This window comes from Typha angustifolia, chromosome 10, assembly GCF_048772165.1.
Source record: "Typha angustifolia cultivar Huaian chromosome 10, ASM4877216v1, whole genome shotgun sequence".
NCBI classification, from domain to species: Eukaryota; Viridiplantae; Streptophyta; class Magnoliopsida; order Poales; family Typhaceae; genus Typha; species Typha angustifolia.
Window position 1 is genome coordinate 12,997,543 of NC_133248.1, and position 21,146 is coordinate 13,018,688.

At 39.3% G+C, this 21,146-nt stretch overlaps 4 protein-coding genes across 8 annotated transcripts; all 4 read left to right on the forward strand.

The window, feature by feature from the left end:
- Window positions 1–1,615: 1,615 nt before the first annotated feature.
- Window positions 1,616–5,975, forward strand: LOC140769361 (uncharacterized). Of its 2 annotated transcripts, none has more exons than XM_073110037.1 (10): window positions 1,616–1,774; window positions 2,305–2,401; window positions 2,497–2,627; window positions 3,230–3,266; window positions 3,423–3,492; window positions 3,699–3,803; window positions 4,213–4,363; window positions 4,448–4,530; window positions 5,468–5,561; window positions 5,644–5,975. In XM_073110037.1, the coding sequence occupies exons 2-10, from the start codon at window positions 2,378–2,380 to the stop codon at window positions 5,729–5,731; spliced, it is 783 nt and encodes a 260-aa protein (XP_072966138.1). In that variant the 5' UTR covers window positions 1,616–1,774; window positions 2,305–2,377; the 3' UTR covers window positions 5,732–5,975. The 2 variants fall into 2 exon arrangements, with proteins under 2 accessions (XP_072966138.1, XP_072966139.1); XM_073110038.1 differs by having other exon boundaries at window positions 2,513–2,627.
- Window positions 5,976–9,335: 3,360 nt separating this feature from the next.
- On the forward strand, window positions 9,336–11,153 carry LOC140768690 (protein kinase PINOID 2-like). The gene is made up of 2 exons (XM_073109059.1): window positions 9,336–9,961; window positions 10,066–11,153. The coding sequence occupies exons 1-2, from the start codon at window positions 9,396–9,398 to the stop codon at window positions 10,919–10,921; spliced, it is 1,422 nt and encodes a 473-aa protein (XP_072965160.1). The 5' UTR covers window positions 9,336–9,395; the 3' UTR covers window positions 10,922–11,153.
- A 2,605-nt stretch (window positions 11,154–13,758) lies between these two features.
- LOC140769054 (zinc finger CCCH domain-containing protein 56-like) lies at window positions 13,759–16,439 on the forward strand. Of its 4 annotated transcripts, none has more exons than XM_073109593.1 (3): window positions 13,759–13,921; window positions 14,225–14,972; window positions 15,954–16,439. In XM_073109593.1, exons 2-3 carry the CDS (start codon window positions 14,264–14,266, stop codon window positions 16,154–16,156), a joined length of 912 nt encoding a protein of 303 aa, XP_072965694.1. In that variant the 5' UTR covers window positions 13,759–13,921; window positions 14,225–14,263; the 3' UTR covers window positions 16,157–16,439. The 4 variants fall into 4 exon arrangements, with proteins under 4 accessions (XP_072965694.1, XP_072965693.1, XP_072965692.1 ...); XM_073109591.1 differs by having other exon boundaries at window positions 13,915–14,020; XM_073109594.1 differs by having other exon boundaries at window positions 13,915–14,020; window positions 15,978–16,439.
- Window positions 16,440–16,993: 554 nt separating this feature from the next.
- On the forward strand, window positions 16,994–20,937 carry LOC140768966 (nudix hydrolase 19, chloroplastic). The gene is made up of 6 exons (XM_073109455.1): window positions 16,994–17,615; window positions 18,039–18,179; window positions 18,332–18,436; window positions 18,815–18,914; window positions 19,934–20,026; window positions 20,349–20,937. The coding sequence occupies exons 1-6, from the start codon at window positions 17,034–17,036 to the stop codon at window positions 20,633–20,635; spliced, it is 1,308 nt and encodes a 435-aa protein (XP_072965556.1). The 5' UTR covers window positions 16,994–17,033; the 3' UTR covers window positions 20,636–20,937.
- Window positions 20,938–21,146: the final 209 nt, after the last annotated feature.

Below are 21,146 nucleotides of genomic sequence, written 5' to 3' on the forward strand. Positions count from 1 at the left end.
TCTCTCTTTTGCCTTCATCATATTGCCCACTTGCCTGCTCCCTGTATCTCCTCTAACATGCCACCACTCTGTTACTGCAAATCTAGCTCTGTCCTTGCTCCTTACTGCTGAGATTGCATCGTCACATTCACAAGTCTACAAGATTATCATAATGCTGGGATCTCATTGAGCAATATGGTACACTGGGTACCTTTATTATTTATTGGTTTCACGTTATACTGATCAACACGCCTGACGCATATTGCGCTGATCGACGTGGCATTCTGTACAATCCTTTCTTTTTTTTCAGGAAGAAAAGATGGGAAATTTCCATCAAAATTTCAGCTCGCAGAGATGCAGTGTACAATCTAAGTAGTGCTCACTCCCATTAATATCCACGGTTTTTAGGAATTTGAGATCTCAATGTGGAGCCCATAAGGCATAAAGTTTCCTGCATTCCACATTCCACGGTTCTTTTGTCAAGATCTTCTCACAGTATCTACTCGAGGAGTGGCCTCCATCGTGACAACAGAGTCCTTTAAGCTCTGCATCCTGAACCGGTTGACAGAAACCAACTTGGTTTGATGCATCAGTGGCATGCAGCAGCTTCTATCTTCATCCACTTGCCAGTACAAACAGCTAGTGCATTCACAGCACCGTATCTTGAAGCAATTGCTACTGAATTGATCTCATAGAAAACTGGCAGTAAAGCTGAGGAAAATGGATTCTTGATCTTTCAAAGATGGCATTAGTGTCGATCGCCAAAAGCAAAAGAGATGATAAATTTAGAGAGAGTTCATGTCTTACGGCCAAGCAGGAAATATTATCCCTTTCAGCATATCTTTATCTTTATTCCAATTGGTGGACTGCCTTCCCTCCTGTCGTGTGCTTTCAAGGAGATGGATCTTAGCTACTCCCTTTCTCACAGATGATGATGATGATGATGATGATGATGAAACTGATATGAGATAACCTAGTATATCAATCATGACATGCATTTGAATAATACTCATAATATATAGTGCTTCGATCGAGCATTGCATTAATGACCCAAAATCTTTATTTAAGTGTAATAATAATAATAATAATAATAATACTATGGTAGAAAAACCTAATGGATGGACCAATTCAAAAACATACTTCCATTTGGAATGGCATCACACACTTTATATATTGGGGGGGAGGGGGGACCAGGATGCATGTGAAAATGCCTCCTTCCAAGAAAAGGGTAATTGTATCTTGTGAGGATCCTCAATATTATTTCGGTGTAACAAGACATGGTAGAGATATGATTTGAAGTTTTTTACCGTAAAATTTAATTTAATAAGGGATTATCCCCCAAATGTTTCTTATTTATCTGAGTCAAGTTGTCCGCACCAAAAAGTTATTTATCCTTCTATAAAACAGTAAAATACGGATATGCGGGTGAAAAAATATCGGACAGGTAAACAAAGTGGGATCCGAATTTGAATTGGGTTAGAGGGTTAGAGGTTTAACGGGTTATCGGATCGACGATCACATGCCTTTGCAGCCTTAGGCTGAGCCATGTCAGGGGTAGTACTGAAATAATAGCAAAGCGTGACGGCCATTTTGGTCCGATAGCCTGTGAAATATCCAGCTGGTTCGATGTTATTGTCGATAGTTTCAACCCTGTTATGATGGGCGGCTCTTCTTCCCAATAGTCATCTCCCTCCCTCCCTCGCGAATAAAAAGGACTCCTTTTCCCCGTTCTCTATACTTGAAAACCGGAAGAGCAAAAAGCTCGTTTGCTTTTGGATTAGCTCCTCCATCCCAGGTTCGTACCTCCAAATCCTAAGAAATCCTTTCTTTATTGAAGAATGTTCGCACCTTGCCGATTCATTGTTCATTTCCTTTTCTCCCTATTAGTTGGTGTTTATTATGTTGGTATTGTTGTTGGGTCCTCAAAACCAATCAGACTTCAAGGTTGATGCGAGATAAGGAACTTAACAATCTGATGGGTATCAGGTCTTTGTGGGAATTAATCTCTTTTGGCACAAGCATTCATTCCTGTATGCAAATCTAGGCCTCAAAAAGCTACCCCTCCCCTCCTGTTGTTATTTGTGTTTTATTGCTTCTGCAGTTTGGTCGTAGATTCCCTGCCTCAAAATACAAAAGCTTGCTTGTTTTCCCACATCTTTTCCCTTAATTGGGTTTTTGTCCTGTCTTTACCTGAGGCCTTCTGCAGGCTCAGCTCTTAGCTGGTTTTACTATACATGCTACAGTTAATGGGCTCGTATTATTCTTAGTTCACTGTCAGCATGTTGGTACTATTGCCAAGGTTAATTTGGCACTTCTTTGTTGCAGTGTAACTTAGTTGCTATCATTGCAAGGGGTGGTGGGATTGCAAGGGCTGCTCTTCGGGTAGTGGAGATGAGCTATGGGAGCAGCTCAGTTGGTTCAGGTCTGGTTTCCACATTTCTTGCATTACCAATCTAAATAATTGATACAAGTAACAGATGAGAAGCCAATGATATGATGGTTTGGTGGTTTATTTAGAAGTGGATTGATGCAGGTGCTAGGACTGGTGCGAGGGCTTCTGAGTATGGGAGGACCCATGTGGTAAGACCTAAAGGGAGGCACCAGACTACAATAGTTTGGCTTCATGGTTTAGGTGATAATGGAGCAAGGTAATAATCACTAACATATCCTTGGTAATATTGCATTAATCGACTGGTTGAAATATTTTGATTCTCATGTTTCCTTGAAATGCTGATAGATCTTGAATCAGTGACATGCATAGAGGCATATATGTTCACAATTTAGTTGGTTAGTGATTATGTGGAAAATCATTTGTTTTATAGCCTGAGACACATGTTTTTTAATCTTTTGATCACCTAGCCTTTTGTACCTTTTTTCTGTTTTATTTTATTGATGATATGGATCAGATTCTTAGTGTTTACAAGACATGGCAAAAAGAGATATTTGATGCCCGTGAGTTTAGTAGTTTTTTTTTCTTTTGGTCGAGGAAGGATCATGCCTCCCCCTTTTTAACTCTAAATTTTGCCTGAGTTGTATAAAAGGAACCCACAGTAAGTGCTTAAGGCCTACTCTCTGATATGGGATAACCATCATTTATTGTTGGCAGGATTAGAATGTTAGTAGACTGCTATCAAAACTATCATGTTTTGTCTTAAAATCGAGCATCTTTATCTATTTGCTAAATGCTAGTTGCAAAAGCAATATTGAGTAATACAATTCTGATGGCCTGGATTCTGATTTACATATGCAGCTGGTCTCAGCTCTTGGAAACTCTTCCTCTTCCAAATGTAAGTTTGCAACTTTTCAAATGATAGTAAGATTTGCTTCTTTCTTATTTGTCATCTTTTCCCTTCCGTCTTCTGATATAGTGACGCATCTTTGACTAGTGTATGATATAAGCTGTTGCTCTCTGTATCATCTATAACATAATTTCACTAATGCAGATTAAATGGATATGTCCTACTGCCCCTACACGGCCTGTATCAGTGTTTGGTGGTTTCCCCTGCACTGCATGTAAGTTCACTTGACTACCATAACATTAAATTCTGTCCTTATATCCTGGTTCTCCATCTTTCTGGGTATTCCTATTTCATTTTCTAGTGTACTTGCTGATTATCTTTGAATGTTATTCATTTCAGAGTCGAATACTTAAAATTTAGATTTTATGAATGATAGTTGCTATTCTCCTTTCACCTTATTATTGTTTTCTGGTTTTCTAGGGTTTGATGTTGGAGATCTCTCTGAGGAAGGCCCTGATGATGTTGAGGGACTGGACGCTTCAGCTGCACATGTTGCAAACCTCTTATCTACAGAGCCTGCTGATAGTATGTTTCAAGATAAATAAACATTTACTTATGTAATTTTATCAATGAGCTACATTCTCTTTCTTTTCTTAAAGTTGTTCATATTACTAGTAAGCCATACATTAAAAGAGAACTTGTTTACTTTTTTGTTGGCTGTATTCTGTGTTATGTTATAAGCATTTTTCTATAACGATGTCCTATTATCGCACTGTCTCGTCTCAGAAAAAAGAGATTTGTTAAGCCAAAAGCTGATGCATGTTGCAAAATCGGGAGCTGATGTGTCTTCTTTAAGTAGATACCTGTTTATTTCTAAACCATATAAATTGCAAGTTTCAACAATCAATACAATGTATTGTACATATCAAGTACTTTGCATGTATTTGTAGATTTGAATTGATATCCTTCGGCTTCTCTGAATTAAATATTTCAGTCAAACTTGGTGTTGGTGGCTTCAGTATGGGCGCTGCTACTGCCCTCTACTCTGCAACTTGTTTTGCTCATGGAAAATATGGGAATGGTAATCCATACCCTCTCAACCTAAGTGCAGTTGTTGCTCTAAGTGGTTGGCTTCCATGTTCCAGGTCTGTCTTCTCATGTTGAGTACGAAGCCTTCCTATTAACAAATTATCTCCGTTTCTGACGTATCCTCATTTTGGCGATTTTAGGAGCTTGAAGAATAAAGTGGAAGGCTCACAAGAGGCTGCAACACGGGCTTCTTCCTTGCCAATTTTCCTTTGCCATGGAAAAGGTACATTTCAATATTTGCGCATGGCAAAGCTGTAGATCTCCTTGTGCACATATGCTTTATGATGTTAATGCTCAAGATTTCCATACACTTGGTTGCCTTCAAGTTGCATACTTCTTCCCGGTTTATAACCCATTATCTGCTGAATGTAGAAAGGAATATAAAGAAAAGGTACATTAAAATGAAGAGTAGAGTCTTTTACTATCTTACTCTTTCCTGGTTTTTCATCTTCTGTTATATACTTGATTTATGATTTCTAGAATCTCCTCTTTTTTTTTGACGATATTGTAGTATCTTTATAACTCTTATCAGTATATCTTGAGTAACTTCATTATTTTTTATTGCTTTCTGTTTCTGTTTTTGGTAGAATCATATACAAGCTTTCTTGCATGACATGTCTCATAGAGAAAAAATATTCTTTGATAGTCACTTCAAGGCTCTTCTGGCATAATTATTACCGAAAGCAAAGAATTTAATGATTCTTCTTTTTCTGCTGTAATATAGTTTGTTTTTATTTGCTGGGAACTTCTTCTTTGGGTGACCCTTCTGAAGATAGTGTTTCAGCTATCAGATCTTCCAGTTTCTCCTTATCTTCTTCTTTTATTTCCTGTATATTCAGTACACCAGGAACTACTTTGTCATTTATCTGTCTCCTCTTGGACAAGGAGGATTCCTTTAAAGTTCTTCTGGAAAATTACTGGATATTTATGTTCAAATGTCATTCTTCAAGATTCAGGCATATATCTCAGAACGGTTGATAGTAAATTCCTCATATTATTGGATAAATTCATCTTTGGATATAAGTTTTCTTTAACTTTTTTTTCCTCATTTAGGAAACTTCATCTGAATCAATTAATAGATGCATATATGGAGGTTCTAGTACATCGGAAGTTGCAAACATGCTAACATTTTTTTTTAATTCACGTGTAAATTCTTACAGCTGATGACGTAGTACTATACAAACATGGGGAGAGATCTGTTGAAGTTTTGCGGTCAAATGGATTCCCGAATGTAACTTTCAAATCCTACAATGGGTAATGAAATTTTCGTACCTATCTTTCTGTTTTTCTATTTTGTGAACTACATATATGTATCTAATATATTTTTATTGTGCAGTATTGGGCACTACACAGTCCCTCAGGAGATGGATGAAGTCTGCAAATGGCTCACTGCGAGGTTGGGGATTGATGGCTCGCGGTCGTGAATGGAATCATTTTAAATTTTGAATGGTCCATCAAGTCACGACCAAATAAGATTCTAAGGTGTACTGAGTTTATGGCTATGTAGTTATGAGATAGATGTGGGTCTGGGTATACAACATAGTTGCATTTCATCATTTGGTTTTCCTGGTCCTTTCACCTTCTATAAAGATACTTGTTTATATGCACGCTTAATATTGGGAGTTTGGTGGCATTGGTTTGAGATATTTGTGGTTCTCTTTTCGTTCATCAATTAGCGTATGGTTGTGTTTAATGATTTGTATTCATTAACAGACTTATCATGGCTTTTCATGATTTGGCCCAGAGAAGCGATCTGGTTAAGGTTCTCTACTGCTTTTTAAAAGTTATTTGTTTGTTTTAGCAAAGCCTAGGTGAACAAATAGATGAAAAGATATATGTCTTATGTTATTGTTTGTTATCTTTTCATTTAATTATATTCTACTTCAGCTGAATGAGACCAATGCATCTATTCTTGTAGGTTGAGGCCATTAAAGGGTTCGTTTTGCTGTAAATAGCTATCAAAATTTTCATCTAATTGCAGTTAAAAAAAAAATGGTACAACTCCCTTTTAATCTTTTTATGAAGTAGAGGTCTCTTTCCATGTTATTGAAGATGAAGAAATTGTGTTTAATATGATATTCACTCTAACTGAATACGGTATATTAACTTTATATTAGTAAGTAGAGATTTTACATAAGAAAATTTATTATATAAAATATTGAAATATATATGTTGATGCAGCATAATGTAGATACATCACATCGAACAGCCCCCAAAACTGATTATCTGAAGCTGTTACCAGGGCACCTTGGTGTTGCATCTCTCTCGAAATGCTTTGTGTTCTAGCTAATCCTTTAAATTCTTGCTGCATCTTATTGAGGCACATTTGCACGTTTGAAAATTTTGTCAGGAGAAAGCTAATCGTTATGCAGTTCATAAAGATTGTGGTCTTTGTTGGTATGTAAACATATGATGCTCAAGATTCTTCTTTTCTCCTTATCATTCTTTGTCTATCAGTAGTATCAATTAACTTTAGGAATTGATGGTACTCCATTTTAAAATTCAGATACTGCATTTATTTCTCGAATCTTTTGTAAGCAGCCAAGAGATGCACTGCGATTTCTTCATCTTTTTTTTTTTCTCTTTGTCCAACTTGTTCACCAATCTTTAGTGGCAGCAAGCAGCCAAGCAGGTTCTCTCCTCTCCTCTCCATAACATTGTAAAACTATGAACTGCAATACTAGTTGAGACATAATTGTCTTGAGAACCCATGACATGAAGCTGGCCAGGCCATGATGGGATGTCATGCCATCCAAAAGTGAAAGGAGGCCTCACAGAGAGTCACAGTTGGTGATCATAAACAATCTCTTCCAACAGGATCTTCCTTGATATTTCACTTGATTAGATTTCTCCTAAGGATATGCTCCTTGATTGCCACTTTCTTAGCTTTTATCTTCGGATCAGCAGGGCGGGCCATGTGGGTCTAAATCTAGCTTCCGAATATTATAGGAAGAAGGATGGAGAATGTTATTTTAGGAACCAAACTTTTCATCCAACTAGAAGCCTTTTTCATATTGGATTCTCTTATCTATGATTCGACTTCATTGTCTCACTGTGTGGTCTCCTAGCTGTGGCCTATCTTGTGGTCCTTTAGAGAGACATGCAAGAATTGGACATGGGTAATTAACCATTAAAAAATGGCTTCAGCTAGCATTAATGTTGCACTTAATTCTATATATGCTGCTCATAATATTATGTGAGAATTAGCCCGTAGTTTGGTCCCAAAAGTATAGCATTACGTAGCTGCTGGGTAAGGTATAAATGGCATCTAGGCTACACAATGTACTGGACTACGAATAATAATGAACTTAAAAGATTGCAGATTCAAATTATAAAATATATAAGCTGGTTTCTTTCTGTGGACCACGGATGTTGTGATGGCTCTCATGCATGTCCATTGATTTTAACTGACATGAATCATATAATATTTGAACAATCTCTTTATGAGCATCTTTTACAAATTTGAAGCAGAGACACATAATGGAGTTGGCAACTACTTTGATTTTCCAATTATAATGAATTAAACTGGTTTACAGGTCATTGCAGAATGGGGAAGCAGACACAGAAACAATCCTCTCTCTCTTTCTCTCTCTCTCTCTCCATATATATATATATATATATATATATATATATATATATATATATATATATATATATATATATATGTGAGAGAGAGAGAGAGAAAGACTTAAATATGATAACTAGAAGTGGAACTTGGAAGGGACTGGAGACACGGTCTATGGTTGTTGGTAATGGAAGAGAATTGGGGGAGCAGAATCTGCCCTCAAGGTATGGGTTTGTGTGTCTTCCAAAGTTTTTGCCTCTCTTCCCAGTTGCAATCTCTGCTTGCCCTGGTTCCGGCATTGTGACCAAATGGCCGAAGATAATTAAGATCCTGAAGCTAAACAAGATAGAAAGGGAAGGCATGCAGAAGCCTAAAATATATTATCTGAACACAAGTGACAGAGGCAGAGAGGCTGCATCTTATTCAGGATCCTCAACTTGCAGTAACACACCAACAAAAAATGCTATAGCAAATGAAATCTAGGGATAGTTACAATGTTTGCATGACGTTTGTGGTTGAGCGAAACATCACTTGTATCATATGATCATGGGCCACTTTGGACTCTTTCTGGAGCTATTATTCCTATATACTGCCATTCTCGATTTATTTCTCATCGGGCCTACTGATAATTTTAATGATCATTCTCTGAATTCGGCTGGCAAGTGGCAATTCACAGCTCTCCAGCGGACACATGAAGGGCATGGTCCTCTCTTATTTATTTATTTACTTTTTACTCAATCCTGGCTCTCTCAGTTTTCGCGACACATGGCTATATTACTCTGTTCTTTAATTTGTGCACTATTCTTCCAGTTTTGACTGCTCAAACTCTCTGGTAGGATAGTAAATAAGCTTACTACGTACGTTCGTTACTTCCTCGATCTCGTAGTGTTTATGAGTTCCATCTTTAGTTATCCGTGATTCTTCCAGATAATTTTGCTTAATTTCGCTTTCCACAAAGTAAAAGAGAGAAGAAGAAGAAGAAATTAAGTCTAATCGGAGGAACGTACGAATTTACCGTTGATCTATTTTATATATATCTATCTATGAATAAGGTGAGGGAAAATTGCTAGGCGCAAACTAACGCCACGTGGCTAAGTAAATGGAGTCACATGTGGTCGAAAGAAAAGAAAGGCAAAAGAGGAACAACACCTTCTTTGTTGTGAGGGGGGAAGGGGGAAGGGGGAAGGGGGAGGTGGGGGTGGGCGTTTAATGCAGCACGGGTCATGCATGCATCCCCTTTTTTTTGGCCTCTTTTCCCCCCTTCACAGTAACCCGCTCTTCTGCTGCTGGATTGCTAACTAGGCCTAGCATAAAACTCATGTTACTAATTTACTCTTTCCTAAAGCTATTATTGAGAAAATATAAAGCGATGGGCATTTAGGTCTTTTTCTGGTTTCCAACACAAACAACCCCGATTACTTGTCTATATATATATATATATATAGAAATGAAGAGAGGAGAGAGAGAGAGAGAGAGTGAGTCCGTAATTAGAAGCTCGATTCCCTTAGCATACACCGCATTCCATGGCTACCACTAAAAGCCAACGAGATGATTCCGACTACGACAGCAGCTACTCTTCTTCCTTCACGGCTCCCAGCTCTCGCCGGAGCTGGATCAGCGACATCAGCCTCGGTAGCTCGAGCTCGATCTCAGCTCGCTCCTACTACTGCAACGATTCCTTCACCCAGTACAAGCCCCACAAGGCCAACCAAGCCGAGTGGGAGGCCATCCAGAGGCTACGCGCGACCCACGGCCACGTCGGACTCGACCACTTCCGACTGGTGCGGCGGCTCGGGAGCGGCGACCTCGGAAACGTGTACCTGTGCCAGCTCCGCGATCCCAAGTCGTGCCTCTACTACGCCATGAAAGTGGTTGATCGGGAGGCGCTCGCCTTCCGGAAGAAGCTACAGAGAGCCGAGACAGAGAAGGAGATACTTCGCACGCTCGACCACCCTTTCCTGCCGACGTTGTACGCCGACTTCGACGCGTCACACTACTCGTGCCTCGTCATGGAGTTTTGCCCCGGCGGAGACCTGCATGTTGTTCGCCAGCGCCAGCCAGGGAGGCGATTCAGTATCTCCTCATCAAGGTAAAATATATATATATATATATATATATATATATATATATATATATATATATATTTCAAGAGTAGTTCGAGATATTAATTGGAATGTTGTTCATATTGAATAGATTTTACGCGGCGGAGACGGTGTTGGCATTGGAGTATCTCCACATGATGGGGGTGGTGTACAGGGACTTGAAGCCGGAGAACGTGCTCGTCAGGGACGACGGCCACATCATGCTCTCGGACTTCGACCTCTCGCTGCGATGCGACGTCGTGCCCAAGCTTCTCAAGCAAAGACGACTCATGATGGAGAAGAAGGCAAAGGGATCCACCTCGACCGCCACCGCCTCCTCTTGCGTGCCGCCGATGCAGCCGGTGCTCTCTTGCTTCTTCAACGGCGTCAGCAAGTGCAACACGAAAACCACCGAAGAGGAAGAGTATGATGACATGGAAGAAGAAGTCGACCCTGAGCTCGTGGCTGAACCCATCACGGCGCGATCCAAGTCGTTCGTCGGCACGCACGAGTATTTGGCGCCGGAGGTGATCTCCGGCTCGGGCCACGGGAGCGCGGTGGATTGGTGGACGCTCGGAGTGTTCCTGTACGAGATGATATACGGGAGGACACCATTCAAAGGTGAGAACAATGAGAGGACCCTCATCAACATCTTGAAGCAACCGTTGACATTTCCAAAATTAGCAACCAGTGGTGGGAAGGACTTGGAGGAGATACTAAAGGCGGAAGACCTCATAAGCAAGCTCTTGGTGAAGAATCCAAGGCGAAGGATTGGGAGCTTGAAGGGTTCGGTGGAGATCAAGAGACATGAGTTCTTCAAAGGTGTGAATTGGGCTCTTATAAGGTCGGTTAAGCCCCCTGAGGTCCCAAGAGCAGCTAGAGTTGCCAGAGCACCAGTGCTTCAGAGACTCACCAAGAAGGAGAAGGAGGAGCCGTATCACATCCCTCGCCATTTTGATTACTTCTAACTAATTAATTATTAGATGTGCGCGCGATCGAGCGTTCCTTAGATATTTCATCCATGTACATATAGTTAATTAGTTGGAAGTAATTAACATGCATGTCAAGGACTCCGGCTAACAGCTCTCCTCCAACCCACTTAATTATCACAAGGAATAGCAACAGCTGTCCTAACTTTCTTTGCTCTACCCGATCATTTGTTTTACTACGTACTGTATATTGTTCTCATGTACTATGGAGTGTTAGTTTGCACGAGCTAGCTCTTTCCATATTTTAGTATAAGTCTTTCAAGTAACTAGACAGTAGGCACTCTAGCCAAACAGTATAGCTAACACTAATCTCCTTTAACTAGTCGAATCCTAGCTATGCTATTACACTTGCATCAACGTCTATAGTTGATTGCATATATTATCGTAATGCAATGCAGCCGGGTATAGATCTATCAACAACTAACTAAGATGACTACTGGATAGAGATAGTTTATCTTAATGCATCAATTAATTCATGCCCTCAAACTAAGGTCATTTAATGCAGCCGGTGGAGTTCTATCAACAAGTAACTAACTAGGATTAGTAAATAGAGATAGTTTATCTTGCATCCCTTACATTAAGGTCATTTAATGTGCATGCTCAAGAACGTGCATGCGATGATGGCGGTGGAGATGTAGAAAGGAGTGTATTGAAGCTTTGAGATATTTATATATATGTATATATAGATGTATCCATCCAATTGGACGATACTAATGGGACTAGTTACTAATAATGATATTGAAGATGGAGTAGTAATAATGTGTTGACAGGGAAGCCATCATAAGTTGGTGTTGATAATTCAGAGAGGTTATGATGTGGTGGAATAGAGTACTAGTCATGGAGAGGCAGAGGAGTCAAGACGGACAATGATATTTGCACAGTGGAGTAGACGAGGGAAGCTTGGGCTTGGGTGATTAAGTTCAGGGTGGGCCCTTTACCCTATACTCAGTGTCAGGTCAGTTCTCAATGGCATTGCAGAGGCATGCGCTCTCTCAACTATAATTCTTCCATTCCCGCCTGTACGTACTGCATGCGGCTCAGATGTGGTATTATTTCTCTCTGGTAGAATTAAGCCTAACCCTAATTAACCGAAGTGTATATATGCTAATTAGTACTAAATGTTCATATATCTGATGGCCTGGCCGCCTCCCCTTCCTTGATCTGATAATGTAACTCAGCTGTAGCGTGTAGGCTAGCTACAAAAGGAATAGAATGAGCCCGTCATTGCATAGGGATGGACAGGTCACATCCTTCTCGATCGACAAATCAAATGGGGGTTCCACATTTATTCATGATTTCAAGCTACCTATAAATATTCTTCATGGTCATTTGATAAGCCGGGCGGATGATTCGGAATGTTGTCTCCCAGGCCATGGCAGCGAGAGTGGTGTTGTATCTAATCATCTTTCAATATATTCTGGCATGTATATCAATCAATCATTTTCTGCTTACTATTGGGTGCTCATGCTTTCTCATTCCTCTTAATTGTATTGTCTGCTAAACCTCATTACCTCCTCAAATTTGGTCCTCATCTTCTTTGTGCCAGCCAGCTATCTAATCTCTCTCTCTCTCTCTCTCTCTCTCTCTCTCTCTCTCTCTCTCTTGAGCCCCATGTTTTAATTAGCGAGGCCGGCCTTCTTCAGCCATGGAATGGTCCCATCACTAGTCTTCTTCTTCTTCTTCTTCTTGTTCGTGCGCGTGTCTGTGTATATATATATATATCAACAAATATGACGGTGAGATTATCTTAATAAAGAAGAATAAGACCAATCCAACAACTACCAGGACATTGGCCAGACGGAAATAGTTAAAAAGACTAACAAAAGTGTGAAAACAAACCAAATTAACTCGAGTTAATTAGAAAAATGTGAGCGAATGTGAAGAATCTAAGAAAGAATGAGTGCATATCCATGGCAATGATGCGCCTCGCTTCCATTGATAGAACTATTGACGAGCTTATCTCGGTTCTCAAATTGATGGTTCCAATCAGCTCCCAGTCTTTGAGGGGCGTAAATGATGAAAGCCCATGCGAACTTAGTATGATTACATTGGGTGGGATCGCAGGGTAGCCAGCCGTAGGCTCTATATATATATATATAGCCTGTAGCCTGTAGGCAGCAAAACAAACTTTTCCCTCTTTTTATTTTTTTTAGAAAAAAGAAAGGAACTTTTGCATGAGTCTAATTGGGCTTGCTTCTAGTAGTTGTTGAACGTGAAGGCATCAGAGATGGGTTTATCTTTGTTGGGGGCCCACAAATGGGCCCAATCTGATTCCATCTTGAGTCTAACAACCTGTACCGGCCCAAACTTGGTACTCAACTGCACCGAACCAACAATAGACTAGCCCAAAGACATCAATGTCGGCCTGTGGACCTCCCAGCTTTCTTTAATGATTTCAAGTTATAATATTCATCCGTTGTTCCAAGGTGGGAGGGAGATATCATATTTTAATGTAAACATTTAATAATCTTGCCACAAAGTACTTACTACTAGGCTAACAAATTTTTAGACCTCCTATCCTATACGCATATTGCAGATCAGTGTGCATGATTTCTTCTTCTTCTTCTTCTTCTTCTTCTTCTTCTTATAAGGATTACTTAGTTTGGTCAGGTGGGAAGGGTGCATTTACCGAGGATATATAGATATATATATATAAATAAATAGATATTTGAAAGGCACAGAACAGCTGTGGCACCCGCGAAACACCTATGCGACGCTTATATCTGAATTAGCGGTATAAAAGGGAATCCTACCCGCATATATATATATACATATATATTTGTTTGTTGGGAGCAAATCCTGGTACGATACGAATTTGTTCTCCTGTTGGGGGGGTTTTAGAGGAGATTACGAGATTGTTTCCAACCCCAATGACAGCTTTCTTCATCCGCTCTTCTTTCTATCTTCTCAATTAGGGTTTCCCGTTTCGGAAACTACGTCGCTTCTTTACTCTACTCTCTATATCTGACCATAACAAGGGTTTGTTTTAGTATTTAGCGTCGTCTCAAATTCCTGTTTTGATTTTTGAGTTCTGGGCAGAGGAAGCGACATTTGATGCCCTCTCTTTGACGCCTTTCGGTGTTCTTCCTTCTCCTCCCCTCAACATCTCTGAGTTTTGTCTGTTTTGATATTATTTTGTGCGCTTAGTTGGTTAAAGCAATCGAGATTTTGTTTTCTTTTAAGTTTTTGTTGTTGTTGTTGTTGTATTTTTTTTAATATATATAAAAATACTATCTTTTCTTCCAATTTGGTAGTTATTGAAGTTCGTTTGATTTGTTATAGTTGGTATTGGCATCGGGGTGTATTCTTCTAGATCGAGAGATGAACTACATGGATTCAGTATATGGTCACAATTCCATGGCTTCTGCGGCTCCTTCCGGCATTCCCCGCGGTGACAATGCAATCGTCCTGTCGCCACCGAGTCCCGAGCACCAGAATGAATTTGAAGCCCACTCTTTCAGGAAACCGGAGAATTTCGCAACATTTACGTCGAATCCTCCGTGCAACACTCTGCTGGAATCAAGAGTGCCTCCTCTGAATCCTCCGAGCAGGAATGCAAACGCATTGTTCTTCAAGACAAAGCTATGCCAAAAATTCATTTCTGGGTCCTGTCACTTTGGGAGCAATTGCAGCTTCGCGCATGGAGACAAAGAGCTTCGAAGGCCACCACCCAATTGGCAGCGCATTGTTGCTGAGGAGCAGGGTAGATCAAGTGACCAACAGAGGATGCCTAAGGGCGGGATTTGTAGGATGTTTTATTACGATGGAATCTGCACTTATGGGGATAAATGTATCTATTTGCACGTTGAACGAGAGAGATCGATAGGTGGGGGTTTGACGGCCATGGCACAGATAGGGCTTAGTGGAACCACAACTAATCACTCCAAGAGTAACGAGGTATTCTCTTTCCCTCAGGATGATGGATCACGCCCGAGGCCGGCTTCGTTCAAGACGAAGCCTTGCTTCAAGTGGCAGTCTTGGGGTAGTTGTGTCTATGGTGAAAACTGCAACTATGCTCACATTGGTGCAGGTATTCTTCATCCTTCGCTTTAGTTGGTACTTGAAAATCTTTTATCTTATGTTTGCTCATGCGACCTCCCTATCGAACTACATTACTATTTGAGTTGCTGTTTTTATAGAAATCATGTTATCTTATGAAGTAAAGTTAAACTAATTCTATTTCATTGCCATATGCTGTTATTTCATGAGAATTCTATAGTCAATTCTTTACTGCACAAAAAAGTGTTGCGTGATTACAGTTTCTTTATGCTCTTGCCATGATGTCCACTATGCTCATAGTCTTCTGATTTTATGCATATGAAATCGCACGTAACCCTGAACTCTTTTCAGTTGAAATTTATTTGGTGGTTTGAATTTTTAATCACTCTACAGCAAAAGTTGCATTTCCATCGAATTCTTGGTTATACTTAATTATCATTTTTAACATATTAGGAGGTTCTGAATTTGATAGATCAAATTGGAAATAACCTTGGTTTCATACTATTTTCCAACCGGAAAGAGGTTAAAATGAAGTCTTGGTCTAATTAAACACATTGAGTCCTTCAAACTGACAGTTACATGGCCAACATTTCTCTAATTCATGCGATTTTTTTGGTCATCCATGCTGAAACTCTGATTTCTTTTCATAATGCAACATGACTAAGGCAACACAACTTAACATATCCAATTCAGTAGTTAATCACTAGCTTTCCATCCAGATTTGAATACCTTTTCTTCTTGATTAGGTTGATTAGTTAGCTTAGTTTCTTGGTCATAGACAGCACAAAATCATATCGAAGTTAAAGAACTACACAGAGCATGAAGAACTTTAACTCCTTTTGTTATTTCAACTATCAGAAAAACTTTTTTTTTCCTGGTAATATCTGATGAGGTTGTACAAGAAAGAAATCAAAATCCTGAATACTGTTGTTTTGCTATTTAATATTGAGAGTGACCTTTTATGCTTCCGAGTAACATAACCTGCGTTATGCACTTATGCTGCTTGAGACAGAACTAAAGAAGTTTGGACATGCAGAATTAGAGAAGAAAAATGCTGTAGAAGCTCCTTCAAGACACATTCCTACAATCAGAGAGTCCCCCAATCAGACCGATTCAGCAGAAGGAGGGCATCATGTTCAAGATAAAGGTTTTATGAAACTGAAAAGGAACAGTAAAATAGCTGGTATATATGGAGACTGGCTTGATGAAAACTGATTTCGTCTTTTGACCATAGCCTGGTCCCTCACAGGCTTTAACTTCTCAGATGGAACTGGTAGCTGCAACTATTTCTTCAGCACACTACTCTCCAAACAGATGCTATACATATCTCCCATACTCACTGAAACACTGATCACAAGAAAATATTTAATTTCATATGCCAAAATTTTTACAGCATTTTCTTTTTCTCTCTTGTCCGTAAGTGTCAGAGGCGGCCGTGAAATGGGCTGCAGCTTTGTTTGTCTAAGTCGATCTAAATTTTATTGGTAGCTCTTGATCCTGTTTACAGAATTAGTCTATTGATGTGAAGTTGATTCAGTATATTAGATTTTTCTTTTTTTTTTTTTTTTTCTCTCTCTTCTCTCTCTCTCTCTCTCTCTCTCTTGACATATGAGAGGGAAAAACTACTTGTTAATTTGCTGGGTCGAATCCAAAAACCATTGTAAATTCTTCTTTCCAGTCTTGTGGTGCTTCTTGAGGTAGAAATCTTTGTGAATTTTACATATGTAAGTTGATAGATGAGAGGGCAAGTAGTTTTTTTATAAGATGAGAATGAAATATGGAGCATGTTTCTCATATGTGATATGTCAAGCATTACGGTCATCCATTGAAAAGAGAAATTGGAAAGGAGTATCTGAGTCAAAATTTGTAGTCAACGTTTGAAGCCAAAGAAAAAGAAAGGAAAACTCTCAGCAATTTTGCCACGTATCAGACTTGTTTTTGTTTTCTCGGGAAATAAGAGACGTGGCAAAAGCTGAGCCCCTTAGCTCACCCGTTCAAGTCATGAGTCTATTTCCGCGCGGCGCCACCACATCTTCTTTCTTATTTCTTAAGGCTTAATAAGCGAAAGCAAACGGGTCATGGCAGCTAAGATATGCTCCTTCCTCCAACCGAACCCTTAATTCTACTAGAGAGGAGCTCACCTCCCAAAATCCTAATCCTAGAACAAGGAAGAAGGCGAATGCATCATCTATCACCCGCCATGGCCATCCATCTCCAAGCCCATGCCTTCGCCGGGAACCCACTCAGATCCCTCCACGCCAGATCCGACGGCCCATGTTCTCCTCTTTCTGCTCTCGAGGCCCTCAAGTCTCTTCTCCTCTCCAGTTCCGATGAAGAAGCCTCTTCCCCTGATCTCAAGGTGTTGGCGTTCAGAAAGGGTCGTCCTCTAGTGCGTTCCTCCGATGCCGCGGCGGATTCGGCCCCAAAATGGCATCTTGGATGGGTTTCGCCGACGAAATTTAGGGATATTGGTGCCGAATCCTTCGTTTATTTGGGATCCGGGTCAGAGGAGGAAGCGAGTACAGTGTATTGGGCGACTGATGTGTCTACAAGGGCTGGCTTTGACTTGGATGTTAGAATCGAGGGGTTGTGCTTTGTGGAGCTCAGGACTTTGATGGTAGCGACCGATTGGGCTGATGCTGATGCGATGGGGGAGTTGGCGGTTGCGGGCCATGTAAGTGTTATTCCTTCTCTTCATAATTCTAATTCGTTATTCACAGTTCTCTTCACTAAATATGGAATCAGGTCATGTCATTTTAGTGTGTTCAACATCTCCCATGTCAGTTTACGTAAATGTGTCCATTCGTTGCTATTCGCAGAAATTGAGATGGCTTTGAAAATTTTTGAGGACCATAAGAATCTATCAGAAAATTGTTGAAAAACTTATCTTGGATTGAATTACTTTTACATAATGAATTCATATGTCTTTGTTTTATTTTTCTAAAATCAGTTCTGCTAATCCTTACGATTGACATCTTGTTGAAGCTCATTCTGCCATTGGTTTTCTGTTTATGGTTGGAGATTTATCGGGCCAAAAAAAAAAAAAAGCAAAGAAAAATTTAACATATCTCTGCCATCTTTTTTTGCCTTTGACTAGGCTCGAGCACTACTAGAATGGCACAATAAATCTCAGTTTTGTGGAAGCTGTGGAGCTCGGACAATTCCTACTGATGCAGGAAGGCGGAAGCAATGCATAAATGAATCATGCAAGAAGAGAATTTATCCTCGTGTTGACCCTGTATGATTTGGTCCCTCTTTTAATCTTTTGGAGACATGTTTCAGTATATGTGGGTAGACCAAATTCAAAAGAAGTTTGAAAACAGTTGTATACTTAACAAAACTGAAATGCTATTACCTAATTATCTGAGTGGGTGATTTGAATTTTAACAGGTTGTTATTATGCTGGTAATTGATAAAGAAAATGATCGTGCACTTTTAAGCCGTCAATCAAGATTTGTACCACGTATGTGGAGTTGCCTTGCTGGTTTTATTGAGGTAATGAATCCTGTTTGATTCCATAAAATTACACTTTTTTTGCTAAGTAGAATTATTTATTTCACACTCCACATTCTAGTATAAAGTATGGACAATAACTCAACTGAAATTTCAAGCCCACTGCCTTGAAAATTCTCCTGGCTGTAGTAACCTTGGTATCTTTATGGAAAAATCAATATCTATTCGCATTCTCACAGGAGAATCTAGTTACCTGAGTTGCATTGGAAGTAAAAGAATATGTGAGCTATGTACACAACTTAGAAAAGAAATTTAGTTGATCTTCTTGATTGGTTTCTAATCTGGCTCACTAAATGTCTGCAAATGGTTCCTGTTTAAATAAGCGTGGATTATTTATTCATTTTAATTCTATGTTATTAGCCAGGGGAAAGCTTGGAAGAGGCAGTGAGAAGGGAAACCTGGGAAGAGACTGGTATTGAAGTGGGTGAAGTTGTCTATCATACTTCACAACCATGGCCTGGTATCTACTTTTAGGTTTCATGTTTCGTTTGTATTTATGTTTCAATTATGCAGTATAGTTTCTTCAATTACATGATTTGTTGGTTGAGTTTATCTTCATGACATATCTCGAGTTGATAACCTTAAAGAATAATTCTTCCAAGTCTCTCTTAAGTCTTAAGTAATATACTATAAGGATAATACAGAAACTATAAACACTATAGAAAGTTGTAACTCTTGATTGATCTATGTTGTTCTCATTATGCATTCCCTGCCATATTCTGTGCCTCTGTCCAGTGTCCACTTTCTTGGTCCATTGATAAGGTGAAATTGTACAGGGCCGGATATGCACTTGAATAAGTTGTATCATCTGCCCGTTCACATTCTGTTGATTTGCATGATAATATAAATGCACAGGTGATGAATTCAATGAGTAGATCTGGATTGAATGATGATGGAGATGTCATAAGGTCAATATAGAAATGCTATAGAATTGAAGGATTCTAACCTTTCAATTTGAGTTAGTGTTAGAACCATGACTAGTATCAATAGAATATCATTATACTCGACACTAGTGGAGTAATAGCTAAAAGGAGTTCTCGTCTTCAATAATCAAGTTTCTCAACTCATAACTATTGAATATAGTCTTACTCAACAAGATGCCACTTGATCCTAAGCATTAGTTTCTTAGTGAAAACAAAGCTAAAAAGATACCCTATTTGATGTGCAAAAATGGTGTTCAACAACAAGAGTGCCGCTCACCAATTAACGTGCTGGGAAACCATGCTGCCCTTTTATATATTTCAGGGGAAATGCCTTATATAAAAGGTGCTTCTTGATTCACTACTGTAGATTTTCACATTTCAGACCAACAATTTTACTCATTAACGATTTTCAGTGGTACCAAATGTGTCTTTTCAGTGTACACTAGCTCTTCGTAACTTTGCCTAGTACCATTGGGATATTTTATAGTTTGAAACATGGAAAGAAGTATATGTATACATGACACGGATTGATCTTTTATTTGTTCATTCTATTCAGTGGGGCCAAACAGCATGCCATGCCAGTTGATGGTAGGGTTCTTTGCATATGCTAAATCATTTGAAATACGCGTGGACAAGGCAGAACTGGAAGGTACTTTTCGAACAATTTCAAGTAGAGAATGTTTGATTTATCTGTTTGATAGATTGAAATGATTCACATGTGATTCCAAGATTCTTTGAACCTACTCTCATGGAGCGAAGTAGTCTTTTTTTTTTTATCAGTTAGCTGATACAATATGATTAATTTGTTTTAAAGTTATGGCCTCCATATCTCTTCCTTTGATTGTCCCCTCTCAACTATGATTCATCTTCAAAATATTCTTTCAAGCATACAGTTTTGTCTAAGTTCGAATTTGAGAGACTTGGGCATACCAACATACCGTTCTCTTGAAATCTTTCTCTTATCAATTTAGATGCCCAGTGGCACAGCAGAGAGGATGTGAAGAAAGCAGTGACATTCGCAGAATATGAGAAAGCTCAGAGGACAGCTGCCATCAAGGTCAACCAGATGTGCAAGGGTGTCAAGACAGATCAGGATTTTTCTTCAGACTTCAACGTGGAGAGCGGTGAACTGGCCCAGATGTTTATTCCTGGGCCATTTGCCATTGCCCACCATCTCATCTCTGCATGGGTTAAAGAGGATTTGCAGGGTAATCTCGAAGCCCTGCCCAAAACGTTGAATTCAGTCTCCAACTTATGACTCTGCTCAGAGATCGATTCAATTGATATTGCCAAGTAATCTCTTTTGTGCATGTGATTAAGCCCAAAAGCAAAGCAACTTTGTAGCAAATTTTCTTTTCCTTTCTTTTTCATCTCTATTTTCTTTTCTTTATATTACCATTTTAGTACAGCTTGGCTATAGTCTTCAGATATTTTTTCCTTTCTTTTTTTTCAAACAAAAATGTGCGAAGTTGAAACTTCTTACTTGAAAGATCGATGTGATCGGTGCTTATTGTAACCGTGGTTACTAAGTAATGAAGATTTGGTTCTTTTTTGTTTTAATTTTTTTTTTCTATGTGCTAATATAAATCATGCTTGGTATGATGGTGACAGCAGCAGCCCAGTTCCTTGTATCTTGTTGACTATGTACAGTCTTTTCTTGAGTGAAATATATATGTAGACCAAAATCTTTTATCGACTTACAGTCGTGCTATTTGACACAATCCTCCTATAACTCTTTCAGATAGAGGTTCATTCGCTCTCACTCTTCA

What these genes read in the sequence shown, in the direction of transcription:
- LOC140769361 (XM_073110037.1), top strand. Translation starts at nt 2,378, where the DNA reads ATGGGAGCAGCTCAGTTGGTTCAG. An exon ending in TTTCCTTTGCCATGGAAAAG is followed by an intron (nt 4,531 to 5,467) that starts GTACATTTCAAT and finishes AAATTCTTACAG; the next exon opens with CTGATGACGTAGTACTATAC. An exon ending in ACTTTCAAATCCTACAATGG is followed by an intron (nt 5,562 to 5,643) that starts GTAATGAAATTT and finishes TTTATTGTGCAG; the next exon opens with TATTGGGCACTACACAGTCC.
- LOC140768690 (XM_073109059.1), top strand. Translation starts at nt 9,396, where the DNA reads ATGGCTACCACTAAAAGCCAACGAGATGATTCCGACTACGACAGCAGC. An exon ending in TTCAGTATCTCCTCATCAAG is followed by an intron (nt 9,962 to 10,065) that starts GTAAAATATATA and finishes CATATTGAATAG; the next exon opens with ATTTTACGCGGCGGAGACGG.
- LOC140769054 (XM_073109593.1), top strand. Translation starts at nt 14,264, where the DNA reads ATGAACTACATGGATTCAGTATATGGTCACAATTCCATGGCTTCTGCG. An exon ending in CTATGCTCACATTGGTGCAG is followed by an intron (nt 14,973 to 15,953) that starts GTATTCTTCATC and finishes TGCTTGAGACAG; the next exon opens with AACTAAAGAAGTTTGGACAT.
- LOC140768966 (XM_073109455.1), top strand. Translation starts at nt 17,034, where the DNA reads ATGCTCCTTCCTCCAACCGAACCCTTAATTCTACTAGAGAGGAGCTCA. An exon ending in TACTTCACAACCATGGCCTG is followed by an intron (nt 18,915 to 19,933) that starts GTATCTACTTTT and finishes CATTCTATTCAG; the next exon opens with TGGGGCCAAACAGCATGCCA. An exon ending in GGACAAGGCAGAACTGGAAG is followed by an intron (nt 20,027 to 20,348) that starts GTACTTTTCGAA and finishes TTATCAATTTAG; the next exon opens with ATGCCCAGTGGCACAGCAGA.